The sequence below is a fragment of the Nannospalax galili genome, unplaced genomic scaffold, assembly GCF_000622305.1.
Source record: "Nannospalax galili isolate Female #2095 unplaced genomic scaffold, S.galili_v1.0 scaffold944, whole genome shotgun sequence".
NCBI lineage: Eukaryota > Metazoa > Chordata > Mammalia > Rodentia > Spalacidae > Nannospalax > Nannospalax galili.
This window is the reverse complement of record NW_008352899.1, coordinates 3,000,440-3,022,874: the sequence shown is the minus strand read 5'-3', so window position 1 is coordinate 3,022,874 and position 22,435 is coordinate 3,000,440. Positions and strand designations below refer to the sequence as shown.

The 22,435-nt window shown below is 42.3% G+C and overlaps 1 protein-coding gene across 9 annotated transcripts in view; it reads right to left on the bottom strand.

Annotated features, from left to right (window-relative positions):
- The window catches only part of Macf1 (microtubule actin crosslinking factor 1), a 389,588-nt gene that overhangs the window by 18,748 nt on the left and 348,405 nt on the right, over positions 1-22,435 (bottom strand). For all 9 annotated transcript variants that reach the window (XM_029554606.1, XM_029554605.1, XM_029554607.1 and 6 more), the window contains 20 exons: positions 22,140-22,241; positions 21,874-22,047; positions 21,632-21,787; positions 21,309-21,506; positions 20,724-20,852; positions 20,150-20,323; positions 17,915-18,070; positions 17,603-17,809; positions 17,373-17,492; positions 16,487-16,656; positions 14,973-15,132; positions 13,223-13,417; positions 12,786-12,914; positions 11,057-11,200; positions 10,318-10,506; positions 7,652-7,772; positions 6,878-7,041; positions 5,134-5,296; positions 3,674-3,828; positions 2,506-2,580 (listed from right to left, as the gene is read on the bottom strand). In XM_029554606.1, the coding sequence (XP_029410466.1) occupies positions 2,506-2,580; positions 3,674-3,828; positions 5,134-5,296; positions 6,878-7,041; positions 7,652-7,772; positions 10,318-10,506; positions 11,057-11,200; positions 12,786-12,914; positions 13,223-13,417; positions 14,973-15,132; positions 16,487-16,656; positions 17,373-17,492; positions 17,603-17,809; positions 17,915-18,070; positions 20,150-20,323; positions 20,724-20,852; positions 21,309-21,506; positions 21,632-21,787; positions 21,874-22,047; positions 22,140-22,241 (3,081 nt within the window). The remainder of the gene's footprint in view (positions 1-2,505; positions 2,581-3,673; positions 3,829-5,133; positions 5,297-6,877; positions 7,042-7,651; positions 7,773-10,317; positions 10,507-11,056; positions 11,201-12,785; positions 12,915-13,222; positions 13,418-14,972; positions 15,133-16,486; positions 16,657-17,372; positions 17,493-17,602; positions 17,810-17,914; positions 18,071-20,149; positions 20,324-20,723; positions 20,853-21,308; positions 21,507-21,631; positions 21,788-21,873; positions 22,048-22,139; positions 22,242-22,435) is intronic.

The following is a 22,435-nucleotide window of genomic DNA, read 5'->3' as shown; positions in this document are numbered from 1 at the left end:
GAGGCAGGCGGATCTCTGTGCATTCAAGGCCAGCCTGATCTACATAGCGAGATCCAGGACAGCTGGGGCTATAGGGAGACCCTGTCTCAAAAAGACAAAAAAAGAGAATTTTAGGGAATCTTGGGCGTGGTGGCGCACATCTTAACTTGGGAGGCAGAGGCAGGCGGATCTCTGTGCATTCAAGGCCAGCCTGATCTACATAGCGAGATCCAGGACAGCTGGGGCTATAGGGAGACCCTGTCTCAAAAAGACAAAAAAAGAGAATTTTAGGGAATCTTGGGCGTGGTGGCGCACATCTTAACTTGGGAGGCAGAGGCAGGCGGATCTCTGTGCATTCAAGGCCAGCCTGATCTACATAGCGAGATCCAGGACAGCTGGGGCTATAGGGAGACCCTGTCTCAAAAAGACAAAAAAAGAGAATTTTAGGGAATCTTGGGCGTGGTGGCGCACATCTTAACTTGGGAGGCAGAGGCAGGCGGATCTCTGTGCATTCAAGGCCAGCCTGATCTACATAGCGAGATCCAGGACAGCTGGGGCTATAGGGAGACCCTGTCTCAAAAAGACAAAAAAAGAGAATTTTAGGGAATCTTGGGCGTGGTGGCGCACATCTTAACTTGGGAGGCAGAGGCAGGCGGATCTCTGTGCATTCAAGGCCAGCCTGATCTACATAGCGAGATCCAGGACAGCTGGGGCTATAGGGAGACCCTGTCTCAAAAAGACAAAAAAAGAGAATTTTAGGGAATCTTGGGCGTGGTGGCGCACATCTTAACTTGGGAGGCAGAGGCAGGCGGATCTCTGTGCATTCAAGGCCAGCCTGATCTACATAGCGAGATCCAGGACAGCTGGGGCTATAGGGAGACCCTGTCTCAAAAAGACAAAAAAAGAGAATTTTAGGGAATCTTGGGCGTGGTGGCGCACATCTTAACTTGGGAGGCAGAGGCAGGCGGATCTCTGTGCATTCAAGGCCAGCCTGATCTACATAGCGAGATCCAGGACAGCTGGGGCTATAGGGAGACCCTGTCTCAAAAAGACAAAAAAAGAGAATTTTAGGGAATCTTGGGCGTGGTGGCGCACATCTTAACTTGGGAGGCAGAGGCAGGCGGATCTCTGTGCATTCAAGGCCAGCCTGATCTACATAGCGAGATCCAGGACAGCTGGGGCTATAGGGAGACCCTGTCTCAAAAAGACAAAAAAAGAGAATTTTAGGGAATCTTGGGCGTGGTGGCGCACATCTTAACTTGGGAGGCAGAGGCAGGCGGATCTCTGTGCATTCAAGGCCAGCCTGATCTACATAGCGAGATCCAGGACAGCTGGGGCTATAGGGAGACCCTGTCTCAAAAAGACAAAAAAAGAGAATTTTAGGGAATCTTGGGCGTGGTGGCGCACATCTTAACTTGGGAGGCAGAGGCAGGCGGATCTCTGTGCATTCAAGGCCAGCCTGATCTACATAGCGAGATCCAGGACAGCTGGGGCTATAGGGAGACCCTGTCTCAAAAAGACAAAAAAAGAGAATTTTAGGGAATCTTGACAAGTTGATGAATATAGTTTAGGAGTCCGGTTTAGGTCCCTACTACATCCCTGACCCTGTTCCCAAGAGAAGTTAAAACACAAGTATCGTTTACTATTAGTTACAGTCACAACTAGCAAGTCTTTCCAGGGAAGACCACTGAAGCTGGCTCCCTAGTACACCTAGGCCCCACCTGTAGCCCAGCTCAGCACAGGAACACTAATGTGATGGGGCCTTGACATAGTTTCCCTAGTCTTCTCTGAGCTTGAGAGCCACCTAGGCTTATGATCACCAGTTCTTGGGGATGAATCATTAGCCTTTGTTGTTGTTCTTTCTTAAATTAAGAAAAAGAGTTTAAAATTTATTTACATGTGCATATGTGCACATAGCCTGAAGATAACCTGTGGAAGTCAGTTCTCTTCCCACCATGTGGGTTCCAGGGATCGAACTCTGGTTGTTAAGACTTTACTCTTTACTTACCAAGCCATCTCTCCATCCCTAACTCTTATTTTTTTAATTTTTGAGACAGGGTTTTGAGATGTAGCCCTGTGAAGCTGGAGCTCATTATGTAGAGTTGGCCTTGTATTTGGCAATGATCCCTTTGCTTTTACCTCCCAAGTGCTAGAGTGACACATGGGTTACCATCATTCATCATTTGATGTAACTGTTCTCAAAGGTGCATTCATCTCTCTAAAGGCTTTGGTCAGGAGTGAAGGCTCTGAAATGCCTTCTATCTTGTCAAATGTAAGAACTATCTATCTGGATAATGGTAATTTTTCAGGTGAACTACACAGGGCATGAAATAAGCTTAGCCTAACAGGACATCTGACACCAGATATCTAGGGATGAGGGTCAGTAGTCCACAGGATCTGGGTTTCAGGGCACCAGGAGTGAAAAGGATGAATGATCTAATCTACTGTGGGTCAGCTGCTTTCACATCTAGGGGTGACACCTGAGGAAATGACCACCACAAAGGGACTGGTTTTTCTTTTCCTTACCCGGTATTTATTCTCTCCAATCTGCTCCACTTGAAACCTTTTTGCACATTTGCACTGAGCCACTTGTCTTGTGACCTGTTGATTGTGAACAATAGCAAGAGTGTGAAGAGCACAGCAAGACTTCTTAATTAAAGAATCAAGTTTTTTTTTTAAACATGTAAATGTAAAAGTTATTCATTATTAAATCATTCTAGATTTTTGTTATTGTTTTTGAGATAGGATTTCACTATACAGCCTTAGCTGGTCTGGAACTTGCTATATAGACCAGACTGGACTCAGAGATCTGTTTCTGCCTCCTGAGCGCTAAAATTAAAGGTGTCTACCACCATGCCTGACACATTTTAGGCTTTTTTTTGGGGGGTCTTTTTAAGACAGAGTCTCCCTGTAGCCCCAGCTGGCCTGGATTCACTATGGAGACCGGGCTGGCCTCAAACTCACAGAGATCCGCCTGCCTCTGCCTCCCACGTGCTGGGATTAAAGGCATGCGCCACCACGCTCAGCTTCATTTTAGGCTTTTGATTCATGCATTTATCTTCTAATTCCAAATTAATATACATTCCTCTAATTGACATAGAAGAGACATTGAGAAAAAAACGCAGATTAAAGAAATATTCTTCTACTCTGCTTCAAAATTCCTTTCAGGAAAGTGCTAATAAAATGTTTATGTATCAAAATCAAATGACTAATAAATTATGAACTGAGCTGAATTTTCCCACGGAAGCTGAAATGCCCCAGAAGTCAATCTTCCATTTTTATGTGCATTCCAGGAGTGGATCAGGTCATGAGGCTTGCACAGCCAACAAGTTTACTCATCAGGCCATCTTGACAGCCCTGTGATACAGTTCTTAACTAGACAAAAAGCTTGGTGGATACACACCATCTTAAATATTATCATATTTCACTCCTTTGTGCTGCATTTGAAGTCCTCTTGATCCCCTAGGAAGTTCCTCTGTGGACCTCAAGAGTACCACAGACATGACCAATGGCACCATCCATCTAGACTAAGCTAGAACTCAGTATTCAGAAGCATCCTAGAGCTTGTTGAAATAGCATCCAAAAGTTGAACCTGAAACATAAGTCTAAATGATTGCTTCTCCACAGATGAGTCATCCATCCAAATTCTGCACAGTATAAACAAATATGATCAAAAACTCAAAATTTCCCATACCTCATCTTCAATTTTATCTGCATCAGTTGTTGGTCGATAAGCATCCTTGTTGGGATGCAGGGCAGCCACAAACTCATAGTAGTCAATGTAGCCATCCCCATCTCTGTCAAAAATGTCAGCCACAGCTGTCATCTCTAACTTGGTGGTAGGGAACTCTGGGAAAAAGGAAACACAGTTTTAAACATTAAGAGGGCTCATGTACCTGGTTGGCATACAAATACCTGAAATAATTATATCTTGATTTTTTTCTGAAAAGTAATACATATCTACCTTGAAAAATTCAGAGGATAAAAATTTTAAAGAGATAGAAATTATTAAAAAATATCATCATCGGCTGGGTGTGGTGGCACATGCCTTTAATCCCAGCACTTGGGAGGCAGAGGCAGGAGGATCTTTGTGAGTCCAAGGCCAGCCTGGTCTACAAAGTGGGTTCCAGGACGGGTGGGGCTACAGGGAGGACAGGGGGACCCTTTCTCAAAAAAACAAAAAAAAAAAAAAAAAAAATCACCCAAGGATTAGTCACTGTTATGATTTTTTTAAAAAAATTATTTATTATTTTTATTTTACGTGTATAAGTGCCTTGCCTTCATATATGTAAGGTCAGGACAGAGTGTTCAATCCCCTGGAACTGGTGTTATGGACAGTTGTAAGTTGCCATGTAGGTGATAAGGACTGAACTTGGGTCCTCTGTAGGGGCTACTACACTTAACCACTGAGCCACCTCTCTAGGAGTTTTATATTTTTACTTATAGATTCCCACCTTTTTTTTTTTTTTTTTTTTAAACAAGATTTCACTGTGTAGCCCTGGTTGACCTCAAATTCAGAGAGATCTGCCTGTCTCTATCTCCTGCATGCTAGGACTATAAGGTAGTCCTAGCATGGGTTTTGAGACAGAGTCTCATATAATCCAGGCTGGCCTCAAACTTCTGATCCTCCTGCTTCTACTTCCAAAGTGCTGGGATTACAGATATATACCATCATATCCAGTTTACCCAGTGCTGGGGATTGAACCCAGGGCTTCATACATGCTATGCAAGCACTCTACTGGACTGAGCTGCATCCTTTAGCACTCCACCCCTTCCTTAGGCAATTTTCAAAAAAGTAGTATTTGAGACTTCAAAGATAGAGCGAAAGGTATAAACCTTCCATAGAACTACCAATACCATGGATTATTTATGCCAGTACTGCTGGATATTTAGAATGCTGTCATTACTCTAAAACAGTGTTGCTTTGGAATAGCATATTGTTCTGCTGACTTTACAATCATGTTTGAATTCTTATTATTCCTAATGAAATGAGATTCTTTCCTCCACAAAAACAGTAACCCACATTCAATGGAGAGTTGTGTTCCTTCTTCCCTTCAAACTAGATTTCACTTCAGAAAGACTTTGCCAGACTATCACAGCTTCTAAAAGTAAGTGTAAGGAATTCAGGTGTGTTTAGAGTAACAATGAACTTACTGGATGCTAAAATGCCATCAATAAACTCTTGACGTGTTATCTTCCCATCCTGGTCCTTGTCAATGCGCCGGAAGAAATCCATGACCCGAGATTTTTTGTGATTCATCCAACGCATATACTTTTTCCTCCAGACATCAAAGTCAAAGTTCGCAAATTCCTTCAACTAGACAGAAATTGGAGATGTGAATAACTGACCGCTGTTTTGGGCCCAGAGCATAACCAAACTCTCAGATATTCAGTAAAGCCATGCAGGCCTTCCAAGGTGCACCAAAAATGCTATCTACATTAGCCTCCTCTGTGAAGGCACAATCTGCCTCCTTCACTTAAGCCAGGGTTATTTAAACAAGCTGCAGTGTAATGGAGTAGCGGGAGAAACAGTAACAGAGAAACCACCGTGGAAAATAGGGAGCACGTAGGATAAGGATGGGTAGAGCCAGTCTTGCTTTCCTTCTGGGCTCTTCCAAGGATCACCTGCTTAGATGTAAGGGAATCAACTCTATATCAAAGGAGGGATCTCAGCACCCCTTTTATGTTGTTTTGAAGGCCTATAATCATACATAGGAACCACATCAAGAGGTTCATGTTTCCCATCATTTTCTGATTATTTGAAATTGAGATGGGAAGCATTAAAAATGCAACCTACATCCAAGCATGTTTCTTTGGAATTTCACCAGAGGGAGCAAAGTACCCAACTGACATCTATGTTAAATAGTTGAGCTTGATGGAAAGCAGGACTATACAGTGGGCAGGGGGTTTTCAGCTACTTGGACCATGTTAGTGATTCACACTTAGAGTGACTTAACAGTGCAGCATTTTCCCCCTTGGTCTTTCAAACTCCAAAGTTGGAAGGAATGGGGGGGAAAGCGCCAAGAATCAAATGTGCTTAAAACTCAACTGACCTATGGAAATAACAACAAGAAACACAGAACACTCACTTCTGGACATAGCTGCTTTGATATGCACAAATAAAAGAATATAAAAGATATTAGTAGCCAGGTGTGGTGGCGCACACCTGTAGTCCCAGCATTTGGGAGGCAGAGGCAGGCAGATCTCTGTGAGTTCCAGGCCAGCCTGGTGTACATAGTGAGTTCCAGGCCAGCTGGGGCTACAAGGAAACCCTGCTTCAAAAAGAAAAAAAAAAAAAAAGATATTAGATGCTTGTGTTAGAGAAGCACAATACCATGTATCTTTAATTGGTAATGATACTTCAAAACTGTTTTCCTTTTCATGACTAGTGAAGACTAACAGAGAAACAAAATTATACAAAATTACTCTTATTTTGTAACTGTGTAGCAGATTATATATAATACATATATCTTCATATATCAGGGTCATTATTGATCTCCTCTGTATAAACTATACATTTAGAGACAAGTTCTTAAAGCTATGTTTCCAATATTCAAACATAGTAAGGTGCTGAGGAAAATCAGATCAAAGGCCTGACCCTTGTATGGACTGTTTGGTTTGTTTTATACAACTAGATGCTATAAGCCTCCTCTGTTTGGTTCTGTTAAGAATTGTGTTTTATTATTCAGGGGCTTAAAGAAAGGAGTACTGAGTCAGTGAAGAGCTAATTCTGCTTTCATGAACTAGATAAAAGCACACAGGTCATACTAAGAGGGTCTCAATGGGTTGTTTGGGAAGGCAGCTATGTTTACCACTATACCACCAACACCACACAAAGGGCTGTGTTTTGATGAAAACAAAACCAAAGTCATGTGACGGCCACTTGGTGGGGCATTACCTCCTCCAGTCTATCCAGGGCATCATTCAGCTTCCGCTGGCGCTCCAGTGCTAACAGCCACACCTGCTGCCATCGGGCAGAGAGCTGGTTGATTCGTGGGTTTTTTGCTTCAGACTGTGAAAGGATTGGCATAGGAGGAGGTGTGGGCTGACTCAAGGACTTTCCTAAAAGAAAAAATAATCACAGGATTAGAAATGCTGGCTTTGGCAGTCCAGAAAGAAATGGCTGTATGTTCAAGGTCATCCTTGGCTACATAATGAGTTTGAGATTTGGGATATGACACATTGTCTTCAAGTTAAAAAAGCAAGCGAACAAGGAAGAGCTGCACTACGAACTAGGGGTAACTGAGAAAAGAAGACAGCAACATATTGGTATGGAGGTATAGTAATTGTAAAACTAATGTGGCTCCTCCCAGCCAGTGAGGACTTACCTGCCCACAACAAATATCTAATCAATTCTGTCCTACCTTGGTGAACAGAGGACATGTCAACTCAGTAAAAACAGCAGTGGGAAATGCAAATTGAACAATGGAAAGGCTACTGCTAAATACAGAACAGGCTTTTTACCACTTTGCAGGTTCATATTAATTGAAGAAAATAAAGTATAACTAATCTGTCATTGTTAAAAAGTGAGTTTCAAAATGAGAGATTTTTGTTCAGATTCAGTATGGTTTGGAAAATGAAAACATAATTCTCCCAATGGAACTTTGTAAGTAAATGCTCATCTTCAATTAGCAGGAAGGAAGCATCCTAGAATTGTGGGCAGGAAACGTACTGCTACCACTGCGGGATTTCTCGATGAAAGGAGCATGGATAGGTTCTATATTCTTCCTCTTATATGTCTTGGTGACCCGGTCCACATCAGGTTGTTTGCGCGTCATCTCCTCCATAAATGACTGTTAAATATAAAAATTAGGAAAAGAAATTCAGAGCGTTCCGTTCCTGGTCTACAATGCAAACAGGCAAGCTGGGTGTGGTGGTGCACGCCTTTAATCCCAGCACTCAGGAGGCAGAGGCAGGTGGATCTCTGTGAGTTCAAGGCCAACCTGGTCTACATAGTGAGTTCCAGGACAGCTGGAGCTATAGGGAGACCCTGTCTCAAAAGGAAACAGGCAAATTCTTACTAACATAAACTGATTAAAATTGGGCTGGGAGTGTAGCTCAGTGGTAAAGCCACTTGCTGAGCATATCCAAGACCCTAGGTTCAATTTCCCTTCTACCCCCACCCCCCAGCAAAAAAAAGACTGAACAAGGTACTGTAGGAAGATATGGCCTATGACTTCAAGAAATTCAAGAGCTGAGTGAGGAAAACGAGTAATTTAATACTAAATGCTATACAGTTATCCAGAAGACCTAAGACAAATACCTTTCAGCCTGAAGTGACAAAGGAAACAGCCTGGAGCTGAGTTACTGAGGAATGAAGAATTCAAGAATGGGGAAAGGCCAGGCATGATGGCTCATACCTGTAGTCCCAGCACTTGGGAGGCCAAGGCTGAGAAGAAAGGGAAAGGACAGTTCTGGCAGAGGACACAGCCTGGAAGCCTGACACAACTGTAGACTAGGACCCTTCTTCTCACTGGCCAAACAGAGGGTACAATCAAAGGAGCCAAAAGAAATGGTGCTGGAGGGGCAGGCAGGATATCTAGAAAAGACTGTGTTAGGCAAAGGGATTTTGAGAGGTCACTGAGATGGCTTGGGAGGCAGTCACTTGCTGCCAAGTCTAATGACCAGAGTTTGATCCCTGGAACTCATATGGTGAAAGGAGAGAAGTGACTCTCAAAAGCAATCCTCTAACCTCCACACTTACATGCTGTGTATGTGTATGCCCACACATGTACATACCCACCCACCCACCCCCCAAAACAAACAAACACCAAATAAATGTTAAAGAAAATAAAGAGAGGTACTGTGAAAATAGGAGATGGCATAAGCCTGTAGTCCCAGCCCTTGAGAGACTGAGGCCAGAGAATCACATGCTCAAGGTCAGCCTAGACCACACAGCCAGATCCTATCTCAATGCAAAAGAAATTAGGATAGGCTAGGTGTATGGAGTAGAAGAAAGGGGTCCTGCATATATATTACAGGTTTCTATATAGTGGGACTGAGTGAAAGAGCAAACAGGAGGTAGATCTGGAAGGGAGTGGTCAGGCAAGGAATCTGTACTAGATAGCTTTAGTTTTCAACTTGACATACCTGGGAAGAGGGAATCTCTATTGGGGAACTGCTTTTATTAAATTGGCCTGTGGCCTTGTTTGTGTGGTTTTCTTGATTGTTGAATGATGTGGGTGGGCCTAGCTCACTGTGCCCCGACCCCAGGCAGGTGGTCCTGTGTTGTTTAAGAAAGCAGGCTGAGGGTGCTGGAGAGATGGCTCAGCGGTTAAGAGCACTGACTGCTCTTGCAGAGGACCCGGGTTCGGTTCCCAGCACCCACATGGCGGCTACAAACTGTCCTTAACTCTAGTTCCAGGGGAATCCGAAGCCCTCTTCTGACCTCCGCGGCACTGCACGGAGTGGGTTCTGCATAAACCAGGCATGTCTGTAATCTCAGTGCTTGGATGGGGGAGACAAGAGGGCCAGAAGTTCAAGATCATCCTTGGCTATACAGGGAGTTTGAACAATAAGGCCATACTGTTCAAAAGTATAACTACACAAGATCTATGTTTGCATTCACTGCAAAGACTTATGGTTAAAAGCCATGCTTGCCTACTCTGGATATAAGGAGTATCAAGATAACTCCACTGAGCTTTCCTTCCTTTAGCTTGGTCTGTTATATCATTTTAGCCCCTCTCCTCTGGACTCAGGCAAGAGCTCTTTTTTAGTTGTCAAGCCAATAGGCTTCATCTCCATCAAAGGGCAGACTTCCAAGTTGGCCCCCAAGGTTTCCACTCCTGGTGCACATGCCCCATGCAATTCTTCCTCTTCAACTCCCTTGGTTACACCTCATCATATAAAACTGTGGATGTTTTGGAAATAAAATTAGAGTGCTCCACATGGCTAAGGCCTCAGAGTGACCTTCAGAAGCTTGGGCTAGTAAGGAAATGGAGATTTTAATCCCACAACTGCAAGGAACTGAATTCTGTCCACCAAACAAAGGAGCATGGGGGAGGAGCCACATGAGAGCTGCAGAACTACTGTCTGGGGATGTAGCTCAGTGGTAGAGTCCTCATCTAATAGGCCTAAGGCCCTCATTTCAATCCTTAGCACTATGAAAAACTAGGAAAGACAGCATTGGAGGAAATTTTGAAATCTAAGTCTAATGAAATCTTAAGGTATCAACTCATGCTCCAATTCCTGACCCATGAAAACTTGTAAGAAAATTGTGTGTTCTTCAAAGCTGCTAAGTCTGTAGTAGTATATGCAGTAGCAACAAAAAGGAATTCACAGGGAAAAGGGAATGTGGACTCCATGACCACACAGGAAACATCAGGGAGTTTAGGGTACCTGATGCTCAGTGATAAGGGCTTTGACTCGGTCAATGTTCTGAGGGATTGGCTCCTGATCCCGCTGAATTAGGGTGGTTTCAGCCCACTGGATCCATGCTAGAAGTTCTTCTAGAAGCTCGGCATTAGCCACCAGTTCTGACAGGGCTGTTTCTAGGCGCTGCTGGTGCTGCTTTGCCCATGTCAAGACCTGTGAAGAAGAAACCATGAGTTCTTTCAGAAAAGCACATTTTTGTTGTTTTAAAGTCTCCATTCTATCTGATCAGACTCCGTAGGTGGTTTCTCTCGACCTCAGCTGAAAAAGCTCCAGTGAGAGGTAGAATAAGAAACCATCTTTTCTAAAGCCAATCTAGCGCATTCTATTAAACACAGACTTCTTACAAAGGAAGGAAGCAAAACACAATGATCAGAAGTTACTAACCCTCATCACACAAGCACTACCCTTGCACATTATACCACTGTGTCTTTACTGAAATATAATTTTAGAGATGGTTTTCCTGTTTGTTTTTAGACAGGTCTCCCTGTAGCTCCAGCTGGCTTGGAACTTGCTATGTAGACCAGGCTGCCCTTAAACTCACAGAGATCCACCTGCCTCCCAAATGCTGGGATTAAAGGCATGCCCCACCACACCCAGCCTAGAGATGGTTTTAATGAACGAAAAGTTCTTTATCTGAAAACAAAGTTCTACAGTATTTGCTCACTGTGATTCCAGCTTATTTACTGGTTATGTGGCAACTCACCTCCTCAAAGCGAGCTCTGATGATGGTGATCCAGTGTTTGATGGTTGTGATGCAATCTGGATGGCAGACAGCCAGGATGACTTCCCCCATGGCCACTGCTGCGTTCATATCCACTCGCTTTTCTTCTACTTTCTTCATGAATTCCTAAACGAAAGCCAAAACCAAAAACTTGAGAAATCTACTTTATCAGCGCCATTAGTTTATGCTGAAAGGAGAAAATTTTCAGTGTTTCTTTTTTCCTGTGTTAGCACAGACCTCTCTCAAAATCCTCTATCTAGGTGTCTCTGATATTTTCTAGCCAGTTCTAAAAGATGTGGGAACATGAGAGGTGTATCTAAGAATGACTATCTGCCAGAGACAACAACAAAAAGGGACACAAGTATGTCCCTACTCCCTCTGCTCCTAGTCTCAATTTTTCTCTTATATTTGTATTCATTTTCATATTTATTTTAAAAAGACTTTTCTTTTATGTGTATGAGTGTTTTGCCTGCAGGCATGTATGTGCACCATGTGCATGCAATGCCAGAGGCCAGAAGGTGTCAGATCTGCTGGAACTGTAGTTATGGAGGGTTGTTAGTCATCATGTGTGTGCTGGGAACTGAACCCAAGTCCTCTGCAAGAGCAGCAAGAACTTTTAACCACTGAGCCACCTTTCCACATTTTTTAAATATTTGGTTTTTTTTTTTTGGTTTTTTTTTTCCGGTCTTTTTGAGACAGGGTCTCCCCGTAGCCCCAGTTGTCCTGGATTCACCATGGAGACCAGGCTGGCCTCAAACTCACAGAGATCCCCCTGCCTCTGCCTCCCGAGTGCTGGGATTAAAGGCGTGCGTTCTTATTTTTAATTTATTTGTATGACTATATTGCCTGCATATATGCTCTGAGTACACCTGTGTCGTACAATGCCGTGGAGGTCAGAAGAGGGCTTTGGATTCCCCTGGAACTAGAGTTAAGGACAGTTTGTAGCCGCCATGTGGGTGCTGGGAGTCGAACCCGGGTCCTCTGCAAGAGCCATCAGTGCTCTTAACTGCTGAGCCATCTCTCTAGTCCCATCCTTTTCATATTTTTAAACCATTTATTTTGGAAAAATATGATGACAGCTATAAAACACAATTTTTAAAATTTCCACAACAGAATGCAATGATAAAACCAAGACTAAAATTATCTGGGTAGGTAACATGAAAATTAAACATTGCCCTACCTTATTAGGGCTGACTGAGGCCCCAAATACTATGATATATTCTGCAGCTTGTAAAATGGTTTTAAGGGATCAGACCAGAGCTGAAAACTAGGTCAAACAAAGACATGTGCAGGTGAGAAGAATGGAGCTGGATTTGATAGCATACACATGTAATCCTAGTACTTGGAAGTTTGGGAGCTTAAGGGTAGCCTGCAATACCAGTGGACCCTGTCTCAAAATCCAACCAGTCAACACACAACAACAAAAAACAACCAGGGAAATGTTCTGCATTTTCTTTTAGAATACTATAGTGTTTTACTTGTTTAAAGCCAATGAGTGAGTTATATGAAAATAAATGTTGATGTTTAAGGTATCATAAAAATCACAAGTCAGTTCCTCTGGTTCCTGCTGAGTCACCAATGCAGGTAGCCCACTCTAGTTTCTTTTCACGAGTGCTCTGAGATTTCCAAGTAGATGCTGCTTTCCTTTAGTGGTAGGGTGATTCTCACCATGGTGGATAGCACAGATCACCGAACCTTGGGGATGGATTACCTTATGGGTATCAATGAGGGACTGGAGGGCCTCTGTGTCATCAGGAAGGGCCCCTCGAAAGCGAAGCGTTTGCTCTGCTTCAGAAAGCCACTCCAACAGCATGTGGACAGTGTCCCGAAACTCTTCTGCCTGAAATAACCAAGCACAAAAGATTTGGCCTCTCTCTACAGCTGAGGTGTTATGGACACTAAATCGTACTGGTAGATGGGTCTAGGACCAAACACTAACAGAGGCACAAGATACCTAGGTCAAAGGTCATTTAATTAGTAGATCTTTGAAAACCAGTTGAACTTGTTATACATATGATTGATTAAAAGTCTTGCAGAACATTCAGACTATGAACTTTATTTTCACTTCAAGACTAGTGGACCTGATAAAGAAACTAAGGTTGATCTGCTTAGATCTGCCGTGGGTTGACCTAGCAAATGTCTCTTTACCTGTTTTAAAGCCTGTTCAAGTCGGCTTTGCTTGGAAACAGAGAGTTTGCATACAGTGTCCCAGCGAGTGCTCAGTTCTTGGAGCTGCCCTTTTACCCAAGTAGTATCATCTCGACTGTTCTCAATCAGTTCTCTGCCTGACCGCTTCAAGACCTGAACAGTGCCTGTTCGCTTTCCCAGTTCTTTCTGGAAAACCTGGTAAGGAAAGAATTAGTTTGTCTAATAAATGTTTTGGGTATAAGGAGTAACCAAAGAGCAAGTATTTTTCTTTGCAGGTTCTCATCAAGTGTCCTACTTATGCACAGAGGAAGGAAGGCTGATACATCAGAGAAAACAAGCAAGTGACTTCGAGAGGCTGCACCCTCCTCTCTAATGCCTATGCTTAAATCTATATTCGACTTAACAAACTCCAACTTTCCTTTAAGAAAAAAAAAATAAATTAGAAGTTATGGCTGAATGTCAGTCAGCTCAGGCATTATAACTTGTGTGACTCTGGAAACTCAAGTTCCAGCAAAATGGGAATAATTTAGCTGGACATGGTGGGGCATATATTTAATCCCAGCACTATGGAGGCAGAGGCAGGTGATCTCTGAGTTTGAAGCCAGCCTGGTCTACATAGTGAGTTCCAGGTCAGCTGTGGGTACAGGGAGACCCTGTCTCAAAAAGACAAAAAAAAGGGAATAATTTTATCAACTTCTCCAGAGATAAGAACACATCTGCAGAGCATAGAATGTGGTATGTTATACTTATTGCCTTTTTTAAAAAAAAAAATTCTATTATTTTTATTTTTTTATGTGTATGCATGTATTGTGTGCATGCAGGTAAGTACATCTGTGTCGTGCAATGCCCACAGACAGAAGAGGCTGTCGGATCCCCTGGGACTGGAGTTATGGACAGTTGTCAGCTGCCATGTGGGTGCTGGGATTTGAATCTGGGTCTTCTGCAAGAACATTCAGTGTTCTTAATCACTGAGCCATCTCTCCAGCCCCACACTTATTTTCTCTATACGTATGTGTGAAGTCACGTGTTGAAGTCAGAGGACTGTTCTGGAACCAGTTCTCTCCTTTCATCATGTGGATCTTAGGGTTGAACTTAGGCTTGGTGGCAAGCACGGAATGTGACATAACTGTGAAGTTGAATGTTTTGTGCTGAACAGGAGGACATTATGCACCTCAACACAACAGATAAAGGATATATTGGTGGTATGATGTTAGACATATTAGTTTACAAAATGGTTAAAAAGAAATCTCCCAGACAGGTGTGGTGGTGCACACCTTTAATTCCAGCACTTGGGAGGCAGAGGCAGGTAGATCTCTGTGAGTTCAAGTCTAGCCTGGTCTACATAGTGAGTGCCAGGCCAGCTGGCGCTACAGGTAGACCCTATCTCAAAAAGACAAAAAAAAAGAAAGAAAGAAATCTCCCATTTCCATTTTAGGTGTTAGTGGAAATGGATTTCTTAACAGTTTCCCTCTAAATTTAAATTCTATTTGTGACTCAATGAAGAGACAAACAGGAAGAGGGGGAACCTTTACACATTGCAAAATCTGAATCAAACCAATTTTGGTACATTGTTACTGATACAGAATCCCAGCAAAAGTTGGTTTAAACAGAGAAATAAGGAGCCATGTCTCCAGAGACCCAGGCTGTAAGGCTTGCTTTCTTCTCTTAGATGGCTGGCATAGAGCAGAAGGCACACACAGAGAAGGCCCCATGGCTTTACCTTCCATGAAGCCCCAATCTCACCCCTCACCTTATGGGCATCCATGAGGTTCATGACGAGGTCAAGGTCCCCATGCACAGGCTGGTCCTCAGCCAGTTGTGGCTCTACCTTATACAACCAGTCCACCAAGGCTTGCAAAGCATCCATGAACTGGCCTGAAAACAGCAAGGCTTCTTCCAACTTGTGCTGCCTGAGAAAAACAAAGACAATCCATTGATTTTAGGGATTTTTTTTGGGGGGGGGGTGTCTGTTTTTTGAGACAGGGTCTCCCTGTAGCCCCAGCCGTCCTAGAACTCACTATGTAGACCAGGCTGGCCTCGAACTTACAAAGATCCACCTGCCTCTGCCTCCTAAGTGCTGGGATTAAAGGCGTGTGACACCATACGGGTGTCTTTAGGGATTTTTAAAAAAGGAATGGCTGCCGGGTGTGGTGGCCCATGCCAGCTGGGGCTGCAGGGAGACCCTGTCTCAAAAAGACAAAAAAAAAAAAAAAAAAAAAAGGGGCTTAAAATCACGTCCTCAAAAAAGGAATTTTTTGAAACTTCAAAAAAAAAAAAAAAAAAAAAAAAAAAAGGAATGGCTTACAATTACGACTACTGAAAATGGATATTGCTTGAACTCTACAAAGAGGATGCTTTCCATGTCAGAGCAGTTAGAAATAGACTAAAAAGTGATAGAGGTGTCCAGACATTTTAATCAAACCTTTCTAGACTGGATTAAGTACAGTACAGGGGACAGGTATGAATGCATTATAGGCATCTAATGCTCTAGCCACCCAGGGTCCATGTTAATTACATTATAGCACTCCAAACATGGAATGATAGTTTTGGTAATGAGTTCTTGATTTTATACCAACTCTGTGACCCTGGGCCTTCTCTTTGCTTCTTTCAATTCCAGTTGCTTCATCAAAAAAGTTCAGTTTGTAAAAAAAACTGCACAGGTTCAGAACCCAGTTCTACCAGTCAGTAACTGTGGGCATTGAGAAACTTTTTTTTTTTTTTTTAAATATTTTACTTATTATTTTTCTTTTACATGTATGAGTGTATTGCCTGCATGTATGTGAGTGCACCCACATCGAGCAATGTCGCTGAGGTAAGAAGAGAGCTTTGAAGTCCCCTGGAACTGGAGTTAAGGACGGTTCAGAGCCGCCATGTGGGTGCTGGGAATCAAACCCAGGTCCTCTGTAAGAACAGTCAGTGCTCTTAACCACTGAGCCATCTCTCCAGCCCTGAGAAACTTCTTTATAATTTCTCTCTCATCAATGCAAAGGGACCAATAATAGTAGCCATCTCACTGGTTTTTATGATCAATGAAAACTAGGCACTGTATGCACATATTTAATAGCAACTGCTCAGTGAAGGCTAGGGATTATTATGGTTGAATGCATGCAGAGGCTTTGCAGTGGTGATTACAAATACTTAAGGGTTACTAAGCTCCAAATTTATTTATTTATTTTTGTTTCAAAATCTCTTACTGATATATTGTTTGTCATTATTTTAGTTTAGCCATACAGACCTTGGGGGTGGGGGCACACTCATGCTCACCGTTCTACAGACTTGCCACAGACAGTATCCCATTTGTCTCTGACTTCTCCTAATAAGTTGTCAAGTTTCTGAGTATCATCAGCAAGCAAAGTCTTCTCTTTCAGTGCTCTGCCAGTTCTAATTGTAGTATCATATACAGGTTGTTTGCCACCAAGGGTTTTCTGAAATTCCTATGTTTCCAGAAGAACAAACAAATCAGGCATAGCATGAGGTCTTAAATTCAATCTCCAGTCCCCTAAGAGGGGTGGGGGGAGAATGCCTTAATTTGGCATATACTGCAAACAAACAAAAGGTACCCTGGTTTTATCATCATCTTTTCTTCTATGTGGCTCAAGCTAGCCTGGAACTCTTTGATGTAGCCCAGGCTGTTCTTAAACTCTCACTCCTCTTGTCTCAGGTTCTAGAGTGCTAGAATTATAAGTGTTTGCTATCATGTCTGGCTTTTTTTTTTTTTTTTTTTTGAGACATGGTCTCACTTATACTAGACTGGCCTTGAGCTTCTGACCTTTCTGCTTCCTAGGAATATAGGCATGTGTCATGATGGCCAGTTTATGGGGTGCTGGGGATTGAATCCAAGGTCCCGACCATGCTTGACAAAAACTAGTCAACTGAGCCACATCCACAGCCCCAACTTGTTTTTGATTTTTGGGTATATTTTTCAGCCCCAGATGGCCTGGAACTCTCTGTATAGACCAGGCTGGCCTTGAACTCACGGAGATCTGCCTGCCTCTGCCTCCAAAGTGCTGGGATTAAAGGCTACCATGCCCAGCCCCACCTTGGTTTTTTAACATTTTGTTTTTACAGGCTCTGTTTTCTATTTTCAGCAACCTACAAACTTTAGTGTGTCGTACCAAGCTCAGGGCTTAACAGCAATTAACTGATTTACCTTGTGTTTAGAAAGCTGAAGTTTGATTTTGTCTGGGTCATTAGATATCTCCAGTTCTGAGTCCAGATGACTCTCTGCATCTTCTAGCCAGTCAATCAGTTTTTTCCAAGCTTCATGGAACTAAATAAGAAATAAATTTCAACAGGAATGAATGTGCAAACCATGTAAGTCCTTTTTGACCATCACTGCAGAGATCCCAGGCTACATTAGTGTTGTCTTCTATAACTTACTTGTTTTGCCCGCTTCCTGGCATCATCTAGTGATCGTCCTCTTTCAATAGATCGCTGGACAACCTTTTCCCACCGAGACTGGACACTAACTAACAAATTCTTGATCAAAACAACATCCTGTTTCTGGCTGAGGAACTTTAACTGATTCCCGGTTTGATCTAGCTCGATGATCTGGTCCCGATGAGCATTTACTTCATTAGCAAAAACCTGTAGGAAAAATACCGCTTTTCTAAACATAAACTAGGATAAAGAAGCACCCCTTTCATGAGTCACCCTTAAAAGTAAGGTGACATTGCTCTAGGTCATAGTTACCCTGTGCTCTTCCATCTGGGAAAGAACAGTGTTTAGAATCAGGCTGGGAGGAGAGGCGATGTTTAAACTCTGCTCTGCCAGAGTGAGCCAGTTGATAAATTCTTGCAAGGAATTCTGGAATTCTGTTGCTAGGCTGAGGGCCTCTTCCAGCTTTGACTGAATTTTAAACAAAACACACACACAGAAAAAGTGCCAAATTTAGAAATTATACCTTTGATGAAAAAGATATGAAATGCACACCAAATTAAATGACCTCTAGAGATGAACACTCAATCAACCTCTAAATATGTCTTGCTTACAAAGAGTTATTATTGATTGATTGATTGAGAGTAGCTCTAGCTGGCCTGGAACTCGCTATGTAGACCAGGCTGTCCTCAAACTCCCAGAAATTTGCCCAAGTGCTAGGATTAGAGATATGCACTAACATCCCTAGTTAGAAATAACTACTGACATCAAGTTTTGCTTGATTTGTTTATTTATTGTTTTTCCCCCAAAATTTAAGTGTATATGAGTGAGAATGGATGCCAGAGGTCATTTCTCCACCTCAGTTTTTTGAGACAGTCTCACTCACCTTGGAGCTTGCTGATCTGGTTAGACAGGTTGGCCAGCAAGGCCCCAGGTCCCATTTGTCTCTGCATATCAAATGCTGAGATTACAGATATATGCTGCCCTATTTGGCTTTTCCGTAGGTGCTGGAAATCTGAATCCAGATCCTCATGCTTGTAATAAGCACTTTACCCACTGAGCCATCTTCTCAACTTCATATTCTATTATTAAGAAACTTTTAGTTTTTGGAAACAGATTATTTCTTGTTATATAGCCCAGGCTGGCCTTAAACTTATAGTCCACCTGCCTCAAACTTTCAAATGCTAGGCTTTCACAGTCAGGAAACATCACTGAGTTGCAATCTGGTTAAGTTTCTCTAGTTAGTTTCAGTTCTACTTCTGAGGGAACAGACAACCTGTCCAAGAATTAGAACATAGGTATACATACATTCAAGGCTCTTTGGCACATTTTTCACATCCACAAAATTCCCCAAACCCGCACTAGAACGATTCTACAAAATTAGTGCTTCTCTGAAAATGTTCATTTGTATATGTAAATAGGTTTTGTGTTCTTCTGCAGAGTAATTCCAAAATGATAGAGTACACTTGTTCACTCTTTCTACTAATACCCAGCATAGTTTAGCATACATGTCCTCAGTATTTGAGTGGATGTACCAACAGTTTGTATGTGAATTTTACACTTGACTAGGAAAGAACAGAATGAAACTCTGTAATCATAAAAATAAAAAAAAAATTATCTTTTTTGAAAAGAAGTATTGATCCTTTATTACCTTTTCTTATTTTGTGTGTATGAGTATATTGCCTGCATGTATGTAAGTGCACCATGTCATGCAATGCCCGTGGAGTTACAGATGGTTGTTAGCCACCATGTGGGTGCTGGGAATCAAAAGCAGTCAGTGCTCTCAACCGCTGAGCCATCTCTCCAGCCCTGAAAACTCAGTTTTTGAGGAATAGTAGGATGAGGTCATATAATTTACTTTTCTCCAGGTCTTTTTTATTTTTAAGTAAAATTCCTTATAGGGAATTTATTCCCTTGTTCCCGTCTTCCCAATTCCAAATCATTAATTCCAGAAAAACTGGTGTTTTTTTTGGGGCGGGGAGGTTGTTTGTCTTTTTGAGACAGGGTCTCTCTGTAGCCCCAGCTGTCCTGGAACTCACCACCACAGCCAGCCTAGAAAATCTGTTTTTAAGTAGGAACTCAAACTGGTGATTAATAGGAGATATAAATTCCAGTACTAAACAGTAATAAGCAATAATGTCTTAATTGGTAGGTAGGAAAAGCAACAATTAAAAAATGTATTGGCTGGGCGTGGTGGTGCACACCTTTAATCCCAGCACTTGGGAGGCAGAGGCAGGGGGATCTTTGTGAGTTCAAGGCCAGCCTGGTCTACACAGTGAGTTCCAGGATAGCTGGGGCTATAGGGAAACCCTGTCTCAAGACCAAAAAAAGAAAAAAAAAAAAAAGTATCACAGAAACCAACACCATCAGTACAATGGAAAATAGAAATAGAAAGGAAGGATTATTATGATGATTATTAGGATTATTATTATTATTTGGATCTGTTCTGCAATGTACTGCAATATACTGGTCTCCAAAAAAAAAATCATCATAAAACCAAGATGGTAATTATGCATGATCACCAGAGTGCTCAATGTTCTGTGTCAATACCTTTCTCTCTTCCATCTTACTGCTGACTACACGCCACTTCTGTTCCAAGAGTGCTACACTCTGTTCTGTTTTTGAGCCAGACCCAGAATCATCACGACTTAAGAGCATAAGCCTGCCCTTGTCGAGCAGCTGATTATAAGTCTCCTCCTTGGCTTTCAGCTGGGAATACAGTTCCTGTAAGAAAAGGTAGGAAAGAAATCAACAATACTCATTCCCTGTAAGACACCTTCCATTACATACACAGATTCACTAGCATTGTTTGGAAAAGCCTAGGAAAGCCTCTTGATTAAATACAAATACATTCGTGCTCTGTATTTGTCTTGGCAATGTTTTCACCTCTAGTCAATACTCTGGTGCCTACCAAATGAATGAACTCAGTTTACCAGCTCACTGGTGCCTTTCCAGTAGACCCTTTCCTTCACTGCTGCCCACATAGGGTATTAATGCCTGTAGATGAGCAGCACTGCCCCGGATTGTCTATACCGCTGGTAACATCTCCCAGATACACAGCTCTCAGAAAGAGGCTATACTGAATATGGAATGCTTATGCTCAATCTGAAAAAACTGCTGTTACCATATGTGTATCAAGCTGTTCTCTAGCAGTCTCAGGAAGTCCTCCTGTGGGCTTAGATGCAGAAAGCTGGCTCTCCATTCTAGTGAGCTCCAAGAGAAAATCTTCAATTTCACTGTGGAAACCTTGGGCCTTTTGAGAAAAAGACATATCAAGAATATCAGTAAGCAATTCTCAGTTTCAAAGGCAAACTTTCTGAATGATCCTATGAAGACCCTGTGTTGTCTTAGAGTAGTTCTGTTGCTAGATCGGTACAATGTGCTTTGTAAAGGCTAGAATCCAGCAGAATCTTTCAGACTTCCTTGTAACACAATAAAGACGGGCAATAATAATCTGATGAATCTAGTACTGTGGACTAGGGAGAGGCCGAACTTCATATAGGAAAAACCAGAATCTCTGAATAAGGTTGATTAGAGCGACTAACTTTGAATAGCAAATAGACTGAACCACAAATCCAAAAAGAACCACCCAATCAAAAGCTGCTCTTTTCAGACAAGTTTCACAGAGGGTTCTACCCCAAATGGCTCCTTTTTCTGGTTTAGGCCTTCTCCAAATGCTCTTCCTACCTAGCTTGGATGATGCACACACCTGCTGCAAAGTTGACTGAAGCTGCTGCTCCCTCTCCTCTGTTTTTTGCAGCACTGATTCCCAGCATTGATTCATGGTTTCCAAACGACTCCTTAAACTGCTAGCATCATCTCCAGCACTAGATTCAAGAAGTTCATTGCCAGCCTTGTTGACAGTTTCCACTGTGGCTTGATGAGCCAAAACATCATTTTTTAGAACCTAAAAAATTTTGAATGACACAATTTATCTCTATGGATATAATTAAGCTTGGCTTCTTAAGGTGCACATGAAATTCTGGCAATATCTAGTCTCAAACCAACAAAGTTAGAGATGAAAATACTTACATGGTGCTTTGCAAGCTCAACTTCAATGACTTTTGGGTCTCCACTTATTGGTCTCTGAGCATCTAGCAACTCTTCCGTGTGAGTCAGCCAACTCATTAGTTCCTCTAAGGCGTGCTGGAACTGGCCAAGGGCCAAGAGAGCACCTTCCAGCTTATGCTGTTCAGAACAAGATGGGAACACTTGTTAGGAAATCAGAAAAGGGTAGATGGTGGTTCACTTACTCATGGTACTATTTGCCTTACCTGTCTATGGGCAATTTTCTCACCCAGGTTCTCCCAGAGGTGTTTGAGTTCTGTCAGTGGTTCTCTAATAATGTCTCTGTCTGTTTCATCAGTAGCTTTCTTTAACATCAATTCACCCTGGTGATTGAGTTTCTCCATCTCAATCTGCTGTTGATAAACTTCTAATTTGAACTCCTATCAAAGATGTACTTAATGTTAATATCAAACCAAGTCTTTAATACTAAAAAGAAGCATCTGTCTTTTCAAAGCTGTTCCTGGATACAAACCTTCATCTCATTTAATTGATCTTTGACAGTGTTGAGGTCAGTGCCGACTGGGGGCATGGTGCAGAGTTTGATCACAGTGTTATCTAGCCAGTCAAACATAGCCTGACATAAAAACACAAACACATAAAAATAAAATCACATGAGGTTGCTAGAGAATAAGCATCATCCTTGCCATTGTTGGGCTTCATGAGTACCCAGGTTTAAAAACCCCAGCAAGCAGTGACTTACACAGTAAGACACAGCTAAGTGGGTGGGAATATGGCAAGGACGCAATGACAATAAGAATAGCAGTAACA